The sequence below is a fragment of the Sus scrofa genome, chromosome 9 (genome assembly GCF_000003025.6).
Source record: "Sus scrofa isolate TJ Tabasco breed Duroc chromosome 9, Sscrofa11.1, whole genome shotgun sequence".
Taxonomy (NCBI): domain Eukaryota; kingdom Metazoa; phylum Chordata; class Mammalia; order Artiodactyla; family Suidae; genus Sus; species Sus scrofa.
The window spans coordinates 65,942,454-65,955,859 of NC_010451.4; the positions used below are offsets into that span (position 1 = coordinate 65,942,454).

At 54.6% G+C, this 13,406-nt stretch overlaps 1 protein-coding gene across 5 annotated transcripts in view; it reads left to right on the forward strand.

Annotated features, from left to right (window-relative positions):
* Positions 1–10,153, forward strand: part of TMCC2 (transmembrane and coiled-coil domain family 2) — a 42,432-nt gene extending 32,279 nt beyond the window's left edge. For 4 of the 5 annotated variants that reach the window (XM_021063276.1, XM_021063277.1, XM_013979612.2 and 1 more), the window contains 3 exons: positions 5,125–6,065; positions 7,948–8,083; positions 8,749–10,153. In XM_021063276.1, coding sequence (XP_020918935.1) covers positions 5,125–6,065; positions 7,948–8,083; positions 8,749–9,060 — 1,389 coding nt within the window. In that variant the 3' untranslated portion in view covers positions 9,061–10,153. Of the gene's footprint in view, positions 1–2,043; positions 4,524–5,124; positions 6,066–7,947; positions 8,084–8,748 lie in introns of those variants that run through there. The other variant, XM_013979611.2, reaches the window with a different exon arrangement.

Below are 13,406 nucleotides of genomic sequence, written 5' to 3' on the forward strand. Positions count from 1 at the left end.
CAGTGTCTGTGACCTCAGCCCTGGTTGATAGGCACCCAGAGCAGAGTCATGGCCTCCCTTGGGTGTGTAGGGATTGCAGAAGAAGCACAGCCCATGCTCCGTGGTTCTCCTCTTAGAACTTGCCCACCTGTGCTCAGGTGTTCATCCTGGGCTCGGGTACCTGTGAGGTGAGGAGGCCATGGTGCTGGTAGCTGGGTATAGATGGAGTTCCCATTGTGGTGCAGTGGAAATGAATCCAACTAGGAACCATGAGGTTGCAGGCTCAATCCCTGGCCTCACTTAGTGGGTTAAGGATCCGGCGTTGCTGTGAGCTGTGGTGTAAGTCAAAGATGTGGCTCGGATCTGGCATTGCTGTGGCTGTAGGCCAGCGGCTGCAGCTCTGATTCAACCCTCAGCCCGGGAACCTCCATATGTCACAGGTGCGGCCCTAAAAAGACAAAAAAAAAAAAAAAAAAAGACAGCTGGTGGCCTGGGCCATGTGAGGCTCTGTGACAGTGCTGAAAGAGGAGCGGTGATGCCTGTGTAGCCCACCCACTGCCATGCTCCAGGCTGGGGGGCCCTGGGAGTTTTCACCTGCTGGTGACCGGTAGTTCAGTGACCTGTATTGCTCCTCTTTTTAGTCGCCTAGCACAGGGGTTGGGAGTGAGTCAGAGCTTCTGCTGTATCAAAAACAGGACCAAACAGGAAGGACCCAGATGCCCTCCTGTAGATCAACTCTGTAGTGGGACGTTAGTTGGCCCTGCAGCCCCAACAGGCAGGTTGGGGACCCTGGCCTGCCACACCCAGGTTGTGCACCTGTCACCTCTGTCTAGTTCCAGAGCATTTTCCTCAGCCCCAAAGGAAACCTGTATCCATAAGCAGTCACTCCCATCTCTCCCTTCCCCAGCCCCTGGCAACCGCTGATCTGCTTTCAATCTCTAGGAATTTAACTATTCTGGACATTTCATATAAATGCAGTCATCGCGTATGTGACTTTTAGTATCTGTGTTCTTTTACCTAGTGTTATGTTCTTGAGGTTCATCCGTGTTTGTAGCATTTATCAGTGCTTCACTCCTTTTCTGGCCAAATAACATTCCATTGTGTGAATATATCCATTTTGCTTACCCACGCATGGATCAGTGGACATTTGAGTTGTGCCCGCTTTTCGGCTCTTGTAAATGGTGCTGCCATGAACGTATATGTTCAAGTGCTTGTTTAAACACCCCTTTTCAGTTCTCTGGGGATACACCTAGGAGTGGCGTTCCTGGATCACATGGTAAATCTATGTTTAAATTTTGAGGAACCACCAAACTGTTTTCTGCAGTGGATGCACCATTTTATATACCTACCAGCAACGTATGAGGATTCTAATTTCCCCACATCCTTGCCAACACTTGTTATTTTCCTCTTTCCTTTGTATTTCTTTTTTTTGGGGTGGGGCTGCCCCTTGGCATATGGAGTTCTTGGGCCAGGGGTCAGATTCGAGCTGCAGCTGCAATCTATGCTGCAGTTGCAGCAACACCAGATCCTCCATCGACTGTGCCCTGCTGGGGATTGAACCTGTGTCCCAGCGCTGCAGAGACGCTACTGATCCCATTGCACCACAGTGGGAACTATTTTCTTTTTTAAATGATAGCCATCCTAGCAGGTGTGAAGTGTTAATTACTTTGATTTGGTTTTGAGCACCTGCTGATACCCTGTACTATGATCATTGCCTTCGTTGTCTCATTTCATCCCCTGACCAGTCCAACCCACTCAGGTGGGTAGAATCACCCTCTTTTCCTAGATGAGAAAATTGAGTCCCAGAAAAGTTAATGGCACATCCAGGGGAACTTGTCTGGTAATTGACAAAGTGGCAGAGCCAGGTTTTTTTTGTTTTTTTGTTTTTTGCTTTTTTAGGGCCACACTTGCAGCATATGGAGGTTCCCAGGCTAGGGGTTCAATTGGCGCTACAACTCCCAGCCTACACCACAGCCACAGCAACATCACATTCGAGCTGTGACTGTGATCTACACCACAGTTCAGGGCAATGCCAGATCCTCAGCCCACTGAGTGAGGCCAGCGATCGAACCCACAACCTCATGGTTCCTAGTCGGATTCGTTTCTGCCGCGCCACGACGGGAACTCCAGAGCCAGGGTTCTGAATCGGTGTCTGCCTCCACACTTAGTGCCCTTCCTGTTGCCCCGAGTGGGCCCTGTATCCTGTCTCATTGCTCTTCTTCTTCTTTGATTTTTTTGTGGGCAAATCCCTTCCTCCTCATGCTCTGCTTGTTTCATCCCCCATAACAGCTTTCTCATCTTTTTCTTCTCATGCTCTAATTTTCCTTCCTTTGTTGAAGCATAATCCCTCTTTGTACCTCTGCCTGTCTGTCCAGAGCCTCCTTGGCTGTCTTTCCCTGGTCACCCTGTCTCCCTTTAGTTCTAACAGGGTATAACATCCTTGCGGGGTTGGGGGGCTGTGTCTGGGGAGGAGAGGGGTGGATCCCCTCTTCCTCCCTGAGGGAGGAGAACCAAATGGGATGTTCTGGGACCAGAGGTGACCAGATACTCTAAGCACTGTAGACCTCAGTGGAGGGGCAGGAAGGAGCTGGGTCCTGTCGCAGGACGCCCGGGCTCCAGTCTGGGCTCCAGGGCCAAGAAGAGGGGTGGGAGGTGAGGAAGGGGCTGGGACCCCAGCCCACCACCAGGCCCAGCTGGTTTTCCCAAAGTGTCTGTTTTCTCATCCGTGGGGATTTCACAGCCAGCTTCAACTCTGCTTTTCCATTTGTAAGCTAGACAGCTGCCAAATCAAGGGGCGAAAGGCTCCAAGCTGCCAGTTTGGAGCCAGGATGGGAAGGGAGTTTTCTGTTTTACACTTTCTCATAGTCCAAAGCACTTGTGATTCCCAGCCATTTCCTGTTCGTTTCAATAGCCCCTCCCACACCCTCCAAGCCCCTCCCACACCCTCCAAGCCCCTCCCACACCCTCCAAGCCCCTCCCACTCCTCCAAGTGGGCAGGACTCGCCCTCCTCCTTATAAAGATGAACCTTCCTCCTAGGGAAACATCAGGCAGTGGAGGCAGCCAGATCCCAACTCATTTTCTGGATATTCTTTCCCCCGTGAAGAGAGCAGAAAGGAGGGAAAGTGTTGAATCTCTCTGGAAAGCACAGAGAACTGACCCTTATAAGAGGGTCAGTTCTTTAATGTTAAAAGCCATGTGTTGCCAATAGAATTTGATTTTGTCTAGTTCAGTATCTGTATCACAGCATCAACATTGAGTCAACTTGCTGGTATACTCTTTTAAATAAACTTCATTTCCTCCATCGTGTGGGAAAAAAAAAAAGTGCTGCCAGAAGCAGACAGCATCTGTGGGTGCCTCTGTGCGCCCTGGGCTGGGCCAAGTGCTCACAAGACGTCATCTTGTGTAACCCTCACCAAAGGCCCGAGAGTAGATATGATAATCCCCATTTTATAGGGGGGACCACCGAGGTTCAGGACAGTTGAGAGATGGGCTCTTTGCCGTCACCGCAGGGAACAGTGCAGGAGGAAGGTGTTTAACGGCAGGATGCAGTTTGAAGTCCTGCTGGTGCGACAGCTAGACCTTGGGACAGGTTGTTAAGGGAGACCGTGGCATTGGCTCCTCTGGTATACAAGGTCCCAAAGGTATGCACACCCAGTGGGAGGGCTCGGGGACACGAGCGGAGACCCAATGCTCGTGTCAGAGGAAAGTCCCAACTTCGGGGGGGATGGAAAAGGGTGGTGTCTCCAGCATCCCCAGTGGAACCGTGACCTGAAAAGACTGAAGAGGAAGCCCACAGAGGAGCCCCCCTCCCCTGGATCCTGTGTTTGGCAGGGCTGTTGTTTTTAATAGTGTTTTCCACTAACTTTGTACCTTGGCAGAAATGGAGCCCGGTGACTTCTGCCTGTAATTGGCACGGGCCGTTTCCGGTGCGTGAACCAGGGCCACTTTCTTTGTATTTTAGCTCCCTGCCCCCACTTCCCCCCCCGCATCCACATAAAGAGCAAATGATCAGACCTGGCCGTACTGGGATGTGCTGTGTGTAAAAATACGTGGGGTTCAGCCATTTCCTGCTGCTTCTGTTGTTGCATAGTGATAAGACACCAGGGACTTGGTTGTGGACAGAGCGATCCTGCAAGAGGCCGAGGGGGTCTGGCCCTGAAAGAGTGGGGCTCCAGGCCCGCCTGCTTTCAGCCCATCTTTCCTATCTTCTCTGACCTTTCCTTCCTCTCCCTCCCTGCCCCCCATCCTCTCTGGGTCCCTGCTCCTTTCTTTGTGCCTCCCTGATGCACTCGGGAAGCTGGTCTGCCAGCCTGCCCACGCGGAAAAGGCGCCCTCCTCTCCTTTCTGCACATTCACTCGCTTCCACGCTGGGCAGCTGGTACCCCCAGGTCCCCAGCCTGGGCCTGCTTCCCTTGGCCTATGGGTTACTTCTGGGGCTAGAACCCTGGGGGGTGGTGTTCCTCTCCTGGTTCAGGGGGACTGGGCAGGGCTGGGCGCTCCCACCGTCATGAAGAGGTTGCTGACGATTCCAGAGAGCTGGAAGGTAATGGCAGGGCCGGGAGAGGTGTCAGCAGGGGTGGGGCGGTCCGCTGGGCTGCACTGGGGCAGCCTGGGGTGGGGGATAGTTTCTGCGCCCACGTGGGGCCCAAGGGTAGGCTCTGGGCAGCTCTGAGGGAGAGGCCTGCTCCAGGCAGGAGCTTTATGGAAGGCTGTGTCCAGAGGGACAGCGTGTCTTCGTCCCTGAGAAATAACCCCGTGTCTGGTGAAGCCTCAGACCTGTTCGGTCCATGTGATGGGGCAACATGAGGTTCTGGGCTGTAGAAGCTGTTTGTCCCTGAGAAGCTTGCTTGAACTCTCTGGGCCAAAGGAGGAGCAGGTGTGCCTAGACTGCATTTTAGGGATGTTGCTCTGGTCGATAGCAGATGTGCAAGGCCTTCCTAAATGGCAGCTGGACGGGAATACAGTTGTCTGTGCTGTTATTCCATTGGACGCTTTCCCTAAAGTTTTCTGTGCATCCTGCATCCATTTTTTCAAAAAGTGAAACCAGGTCCAGAGATGTCCAGGGGCACGTGAGAGACTCCTGTGGGCCACCTCCTTTGGTTTCGTGATTTACCTAGGCTTCTTCTGCTTGCCTTCTTCCCCAGGTCGACAAAGGGGACCTTGTAGCCCTGAGCCTCCCTGGTGGCCCCGGCCATGGTGACACCGACGGCCCCATCAGCCTGGACGTGCCGGACGGGGCCCCGGACCCCCAGCGGACCAAGGCCGCCATCGACCACCTGCACCAGAAGATCCTGAAGATCACTGAGCAGATCAAGATCGAGCAGGAGGCGCGGGACGACAACGTGGCAGAGTACCTGAAGCTGGCCAACAACGCCGACAAGCAGCAGGTGTCCCGCATCAAGCAGGTGTTCGAGAAGAAGAACCAGAAGTCGGCCCAGACCATCGCCCAGCTGCACAAGAAGCTGGAGCACTACCGCCGGCGCCTGAAGGAGATCGAGCAGAACGGGCCGTCGCGGCAGCCCAAGGACGTGCTGCGGGACATGCAGCAGGGCCTAAAGGACGTGGGCGCCAACATGCGAGCCGGCATCAGCGGCTTTGGGGGCGGCGTGGTGGAGGGTGTCAAGGGCAGCCTCTCGGGCCTCTCGCAGGCCACCCACACCGCTGTGGTGTCCAAGCCCCGGGAGTTCGCCAGCCTCATCCGCAACAAGTTTGGCAGTGCCGATAACATCGCCCACCTGAAGGACCCTCTGGACGACGGGCCCCCCGAGGAAGCGGCCCGGGCGCTGAGCGGCAGCGCCACGCTAGTGTCCAGCCCCAAGTATGGCAGCGATGACGAGTGCTCCAGTGCCAGTGCCAGCTCGGCCGGGGCGGGCAGCAACTCGGGGGCAGGGCCCGCCGCGGCGCTGGGGAGCCCCAAGTCCAACATGCTGTATGGAGCCCCTGGGAACCTGGACGCCCTGCTGGAGGAGCTGCGGGAGATCAAGGAGGGCCAGTCCCACCTGGAGGACTCGATGGAGGACCTGAAGGCTCAGCTCCAGAGGGACTACACCTACATGACCCAGTGCCTGCAGGAGGAGCGCTACAGGTGGGTGCTGCCCGGCCCACCCAGGGGAGAGGTGCTGAGCACCAGCTCTCAGACTCGATGGTGGAGGCAGATGGAGGAGCATCTAGAAGGGTCCTGGGCTGCTGGAAGAAGCCAGGAAGAGGCCCTGAGAAGTCCTCCGCCAGCTTCCAGGGAAGCTGGAAGATAGGATTATTTTCTTTCTTTTTTGTCCGCCCCACGGCATGTAGAGCTCCCAGGCCAGGGATCAGATCCGAGCCATAGTTGCGACCTAGGCTGCAGCTGCAGCAATGTTGGATCCTTAACACTGTGCCGGGCCGGGGATCGAACCCACGTCCCAGTGCTCCCAAGATGTTACTAATCCCATTGCACCCGCACCCCAGAGGGAACTCCTGAGCATCTCCACTTGATGGTTTTGTGGGTTTTGAACAAAAGGGGAAATCGAAGCAGGGGCCTCTTATCTGGAGAGACTGGCTAAGAGCACTGACTCTGGAGCCAGGATACCTGGGCTCAAATCCCAGCTCTACTATTTACTTTTTACCTTGAACAAAGTACTTAATGCTCTCTGCATCCTGTGTCCTTGTCTGTGAAGTGAGAACAACATGAATCCCTAGTCATAGGTTTTGCGGGGATTGAGTCCAAACCTGCAAATCACTGTATGCAGGTATCTGTTGTGGTTCGTTTGAACATCCAGCCTGGAATTGAGCTGGAGTCCCCTCTTACCCCTCTGCCCGTTCTGCTCTTTTGCCCTGTGCCTCTAGTGTGGCGTTAGGCACTTGCTCCTTGGGATTTTTAGGGATTTTTTTCCTTATTTAGCACTTTTTCTTCTTCATATACATGAAGGTTTAGAAGGAGAAAACCTGCCTGAACTCTGAGCTACCCACATACTAGTCATCTTCTGAGATCTTGTATCTTTTTTTTTTTTTTAATCTTTTTGCTTTTTTCTAAGGCCACTCCCATGGCATATGGAGGTTCCCAGGCTAGGAGTCTAATCAGAGCTGTAGCCGCCGACCTATGCCACAGCAACGCAGGATCCAAGCGTGTCTGGGACCTACACCACAGCTCACGGCAACACCAGATCCTCAACTTGCTGAGCGAGGTCAGGGATCAAACCCGCAACCTCATGATTCCCAGTCGATTTGTTAACCACTGAACCACGACGGGAACTCCAGATCTTCTATCTTGATGGCAGGGATTGTGTTTTCTATCCCTGTGTCCCTGGTACTCAGGAGAGCATCTTAGCCCAGGGCTTAAGAGCCCGGGTTGTTGAAGTCAGTCAATCCCCGACTCCTCCATTCATAAGCTGTGTGATCTCAAGCAAGTTCCTTGACCTCTCTGTGCCTCCGTCTTCTTGTCTGTAAGATGAGGATGACAGTAGTATTTATCTTGACTTTTGTGTGGGGAGGATCCTTTGAGATAATGTGACCAAAGTGCCTAGCACAGAGCCTCCACCTAAGTCCTGTATATGTAGGAGCTTTCCTTGTTGTTGCTATTAAAAATCAGACAGGGGGAGTTCCCGTCGTGGCACAGTGGTTAACAAATCCGACTAGGAACCATGAGGTTGTGGGTTCAGTCCCTGCGCTTGCTCAGTGGGTTAAGGATCTGGCGTTGCCGTGAGCTGTGGTGTAGGTTGCAGACGCGGCTCGGATCCCGCGTTGCTGTGGCTCTGGTGTAGGCCGGTGGCTACAGCTCCAATTAGACCCCTAGCCTGGGAACCTCCATATGCCTCGGGAGCGGCCCAAGAAATAGCAAAAAGACAAACAAACAAACAAAGAAACAAAAAACAGACCGGGGTGGACACATAGGGTGGGTTAAGTCGTTGTTGAGAATGAGTGAAATTGATCCTGGGTGGGAGACGGGAGGCTTGTGGAGCCAGGACCGGTGTCACCCCTTTTTCCTCTGCCAGGTACGAGCGGCTGGAGGAGCAGCTCAACGACCTGACCGAGCTTCACCAGAATGAGATGACCAACCTGAAGCAGGAGCTGGCCAGCATGGAGGAGAAGGTGGCCTACCAGTCCTATGAGAGGGCCCGGGACATCCAGGTATGATGGCCTCCAGAGGAGGCTGGGAGTGGGCCAGCTCCACCCCTTCCTCTTAATCAAGACTTCCCCGGAGTTCCCACTGTGGCTCAGTAGAAACGAATCTGACTAGTATCCATGAGGATGCAGGTTCATTCCCTGGCCTTGCTTGTGGGTCGGGGATCCTGCGTTGCTGTGAGCTGTGGCGTAGGCTGGCAGCTGTAGCTCCAATCAGACCCCTAGCCTGGGAACCTCCGTATGCCACAGGTGCGGCCCTAAAAAAGAAAAAAAGTAAAATAAATTAATAAATAAGACTTCCCAGAGTTCCCGTTGTGGCTCAGCGGGTTAAGAACCTGACATCGTGTCCGTGAGGAGGCGGGTTCCATCCCTGGCCTCGCTCAGTGGGTGGAGGATCTGGCATTGCTGTGGCTGTGGCACAGCGATGCGACCTCTAGCCTGGAAACCTCCATGCTGTGGGTGTGGCCCGAAAAAGAAAAAGAAAAAGTAAAAAGCTTCCCACCAGCCTCCCCAGATAGTCATCCTTAAAGGACACAGCCCCCAGCTACCGCCGATCACCCTCTACCCTGCCGGGCCTTGGGAGGAGGCGCCCCATGCACGGGGCAGGTAGGGTTCAGGCTGGGGGTCTGCCTGCCCTGAGCTCCCACACGCCCACCCTGTGTCCCCTGCAGGAGGCCGTGGAGTCCTGCCTGACCCGGGTCACCAAGCTGGAGCTGCAGCAGCAACAGCAGCAGGTGGTGCAGCTGGAGGGCGTGGAGAACGCCAACGCGCGGGCGCTGCTGGGCAAGTTCATCAACGTGATCCTGGCGCTCATGGCCGTGCTGCTGGTGTTCGTGTCCACCATCGCCAACTTCATCACGCCCCTCATGAAGACCCGCCTGCGCATCACCAGCACCGCCCTCCTGGTCCTCGTCCTCTTCCTCCTCTGGAAGCACTGGGACTCCCTCACCTACCTCCTGGAGCACGTGCTGCTGCCCAGCTGAGCGGCGGCCTGTCCCGACCCTGTGCGGTCCCCGGCGCCCAGCTGGCCATGCTTCCCCGCGGGGGGGACCCTGGGGCTCCGGAGTCCCTGGGACTTCTTCCTGTGTCCAGTTTGGCCTCCTGCCCAAACTGTCCATTCCAGCTCCGTCTGCCCCCTTCTCTGTTCTTGCTTTCTTCGGTCCGATGCCTTCTGTCCCTGTTGGCCTGAAGGGAGCCTCCAGGGTCACCCCGGCTGGAGGCGGCAGGGACGTCCGTGACCAAATAGAGCAGGGGACACCCTGATGGACTGTTTTGATTAAATTTATAGTCACACGATGATTTCTCCCAGCTGACACAGATGACATGGTTCAGGAAGGCCAATGAGCATGGGGACAGGGGAGGGCCATGCCTCAGCTTCCCTGGGGGAGAGGCTGGCAGCTCCTGTTCCCTCCTCCAGAGCTGTTTGAGGCTGGATAGTGGGTTGGGCCCTTCTGGGATCTGAAGGAGGCAGGCAGGCTCTCGGGAGGCTGGGTGGGCATGGCTTTGGATTCGTGTTTTCTCTGGAGTTCTTTCTGCCTGTCCCTGGATCTGCTCTTTTCAGGGAAAGAGGCCCGAGGGGCCCCCAGCCTCAGCCCAAGCCCTTAAGGTTCTATTTATTTTATTTATTTATTTATTCGTTCCTTTGGACCGGATCCCCCTGAGCTCCAGGGAGAGGGCCCCGCCCTCACCCCGTCCTCTCTCTGAAGCCAGGGCTGCTTCTTGGCTTGTCAGGCACTTCCATCCCACTTAGCTCTGGATCATCCTGGCTGCGAGAAGTGGGGGCAGGGCCAGCCGGCTCCACCTTCCCAGGCAGCCCCTCGGCCTCTTTTATACGTCTATTTATTTGGTATGTGTGTGTTTGTGTGGGGGAGGTTGTTTGTTGCTTTATTTTTTTAAGGCTCTGGAGTGTTGTGTATGGTTTCTCTTCCCTTCCCAGCCTCCCCGAGGGCGCTTCCAAGAAGAGGGGGGGCTTCTCGGAAAAGGAGAAAGAAATCCCCTTGGAGCAGGGGAGGGCAGGGCCTGCCAGCTATTGTGGACCTTCCCGAGAAATAAATACCCTCTAAATTTTCAAACCATCCTGTGTTGTGCTGATTGATTAGGCTGTTTCCGTGGAAACCACTCAGTCTCTTCCAACACTCAAGCCTTCTGGGTAACACAGCTGGGACCACACCCGTTGGCCTGAGACTTTATCCTCCAGGATCTGACGTTGAACAAGGTGTCATTCACCCTTCCATTTGCTTTCTGCAGCCAAAGCTCTGGCTTCGATGGTAGGGAGGTGAGATGATGCTTGTCCCATCCAGCACCTGCAGAGTGCTTTCTAGGAGGAAGGGAATTGGGAGAGCAGTTCCTTAAATGGGAGAAGATAAGCAGCTGGAGGCCTGGACGGCAAGTCATGCTCAGGTGTGGCCACGAGAGGGCAGCAGAGTCCTTATTCAACCCTTTCCTAGGGTTCGGTCCCAAAGACAAACAAGCCTCTGTTTTGTTTTAATTACTCAATGAATTTATTACATTTATACTTGTACAGTGATCATCACAATCCAGTTTTATAGGCTTTCCAAGTCACAACCCCAGCGCATACCCCCAACCCCCAAACTGCCTCCTTTGGAGACCATAAGTTTTTTAAAGTCTGTGAGTCAGTATCTTTTCTGCAAAGAAGTTCATTCTGTCCTTTTTTCAGATTCCACATGTCAGTGAAAGCATTTGATGTTGGTGTCTCATTGTCTGGCTGACTTCACTTAGCATGATCATTTATAGGTCCATCCATGTTGCTAAGAATGCCGGAATTTCGTATTTCGTTCCTTTTAATGGCTGAGTAATAGTCCATTGTGTATATGTACCACATCTTCTTGAGCCACTCCTCTGTTGATGGACATTTAGGCTGCTTCCATGTCTTGGCTATTGAAAGTAGTCCTGCAATGAACATTGGAGTACATGTGTCCCAAAGACAAGCCTCGTTGGTGTTCGCATAGTCTTACCAATGCTGTCCAGCCAGAGCAAAGATCACCTGGTCACCAGGAGCTGGAGTGTGGCCTCGAGCTTAGAGACCAGGCCCTCAGGGTGTGCCCTCTGGCTATATCTCCCACCCCTGACAGTTATGGGGACCCACAGAAGCCGCTGGATTCCCAGCAGGAACCCTGTGGGAGCTTGATGGGTCCAACTGAGTCTTCTACTAGAAGGAGATACCAAGGCCCAGCTTCATGGAAGCAGGAGGGGTGTACAGAAAGCACCTACCACACAGAGCCCTGGTGCATAGTTAGTGCACCTGTCCAACTCCCATCTCTCTGGGCCTCAGTTTCCACATCTGTAATATGGATGATGCAGCAGCTGCTTATTTCAACCATTCTCTGGTTCTGTAGATCTGAGAAGTCAAGTTACAGCTGTCTCCATGAGCTCGGGTTTGAGGGGAATTTAGGAGTCAGCGACCATGCCCTTAGCTGGATCTGAGAGGGTGCTGTTCTGGCACCGCCAGGAGGGCAGTGTTGCTAGTTCATCTTCACCCTCTGTAACGTGTAGGAGTTCCACCAGGTGACCTTATGGGGCTTTCCAACAATGTCACTCCTGGACCCCCCCCCCCCCCGCTCTTCCAGAGGCAAAACACCGCCCCGGGGGACCGTGAGCTCTTGGGCCTGAAGCCCACATTCCTGGGGCCCAGGTGGGGGGTGGCTGCTCCAAGCTGCAGACATTTCCCACATTCCTCCCCAAGGTCAGGTGCCTTCCCTGCACTAGTTCTTAGATGTCACTGCCGGCCACAGTCCACACCGAAAGGGAGGGCGGGCGGGGGACATTCTCAGCTGATCCTGAGGCTGCAAACACCCCAAGGAGAGGGGAAGATCAAAAGATGCAAAAAGGGAACAAGCAGGCCATGTATTTGCCTCTCTGGGATCAGGGGCTTCTGGCAAAGCCCGCCCCGCCCAGAGGTTGGGTTTCATTCCTCTGTCGGTCACTGCCCCTCCCTGTTTATGTCTGTGCCTCTGTCCACTCTAAAAAGGGGAATTGCCCCGTGCTGGACAGGCCCACCTCTCCCACCAGGGTCACAGGGTGAGACTCTGAATCAGGGTGGCCTCTGCAGGGGAGCACCCTCCTTTAGATGCCAGGACCAACAGGCAGGCTTTTGCCCAGGGCGTCTGTCCTGCAAGTTCTGGCCCCACAACTGGGGTTCAGAGGGCTCAGCCTGGCCTGCACACTCCTGTGGCCTCAGTTGGCCCAGAGTCGGGGCAGCTGAGCCCTCATCTCTGTCTGGAGCTGGTGCTTTAGGGCCCTGGGCTGGCAGGTGGCTGGCCCGGAGTGAGCATGTTTGCTGGTCCCAGGCAGAACTGATGCTCCCTGCCAGCCTTGTGGAAACGGTGGAGACTCAGCTCAGCCCTACAAAAGCAGGTGCAGCCTGGACAAACACCCAGGCCTTCAGACAGCGCACCAACCCTCACAACTCCAGGTTACTCGAGGGTGATTGATCCATGGGGAGAGGAGACCTGGGGCCCCAGTGTTGGGAGCAGGGAGCTTTAGCCGGGGCACCTGGCTGGATCCACGTGGCAGTCTTAATTGCCCCATCAGTGGCAGGGCCCTTGAGTGAGGTGCAGGTTCCGCCTTAAGAGGATGAGTTTTGGAACCTGCAGACCTGGGCTCAAATCCCAGGCAGGGTTCCAACTATCTCACATTGGTCTCTTCTTCTGCCCATAGGAAAGCAAACAGGAGATCCCATCGTGGCTCAGCGGAAACGAATCTGACTAATATCCATGAGCATATGGGTTCTCTCCGTGGCCTCGCTCAGTGGGTTAAGGAGCCAGTGTTGCTGTGAGCTGGGGTGTAGGTCACAGAGGCTGTTTGGATCTGGTGTGGCTGTGGCGGTGGCGTAGGCCGGCAGCTATAGCTCTGATTCGACCCCTAGTCTGAGAGCTTCCAAATGTGCAGGTGCGGACCGACAAAAGCAAAACATAAAAAGAAAAAGAAAAAAAAAAAAAGAAAAGGAAAGGACTTCTGGCTCCTAGGTTTGCGGTGCAGGAGAGAGGACATTCTGCAGGTCAAGACCCACCTTAGCCTGGTGCCTCAAACATAGTAAAGGACAAACCCAAAGCAGTTATGACCCTCCCTCCTTCCTGAAGTCGGGGGCATGTTCAAGGGCAGAACTGCTCAGAGAAGTCTAGGATGGAGTTCCCATCGTGGCTCAGTGGTTAACGAATCCGACTAGGAACCATGAGGTTGAGGGTTCGATCCCTGGCCTTGCTCAGTGGGTTAAGGATCCGGCGTTGCCATGAGCTGTGGTGTAGGTCGCAGACACGGCTCGGATCCCACGTTGCTATGGCTGTGGTGTAGGCCGGCGGCTACAGCTCCA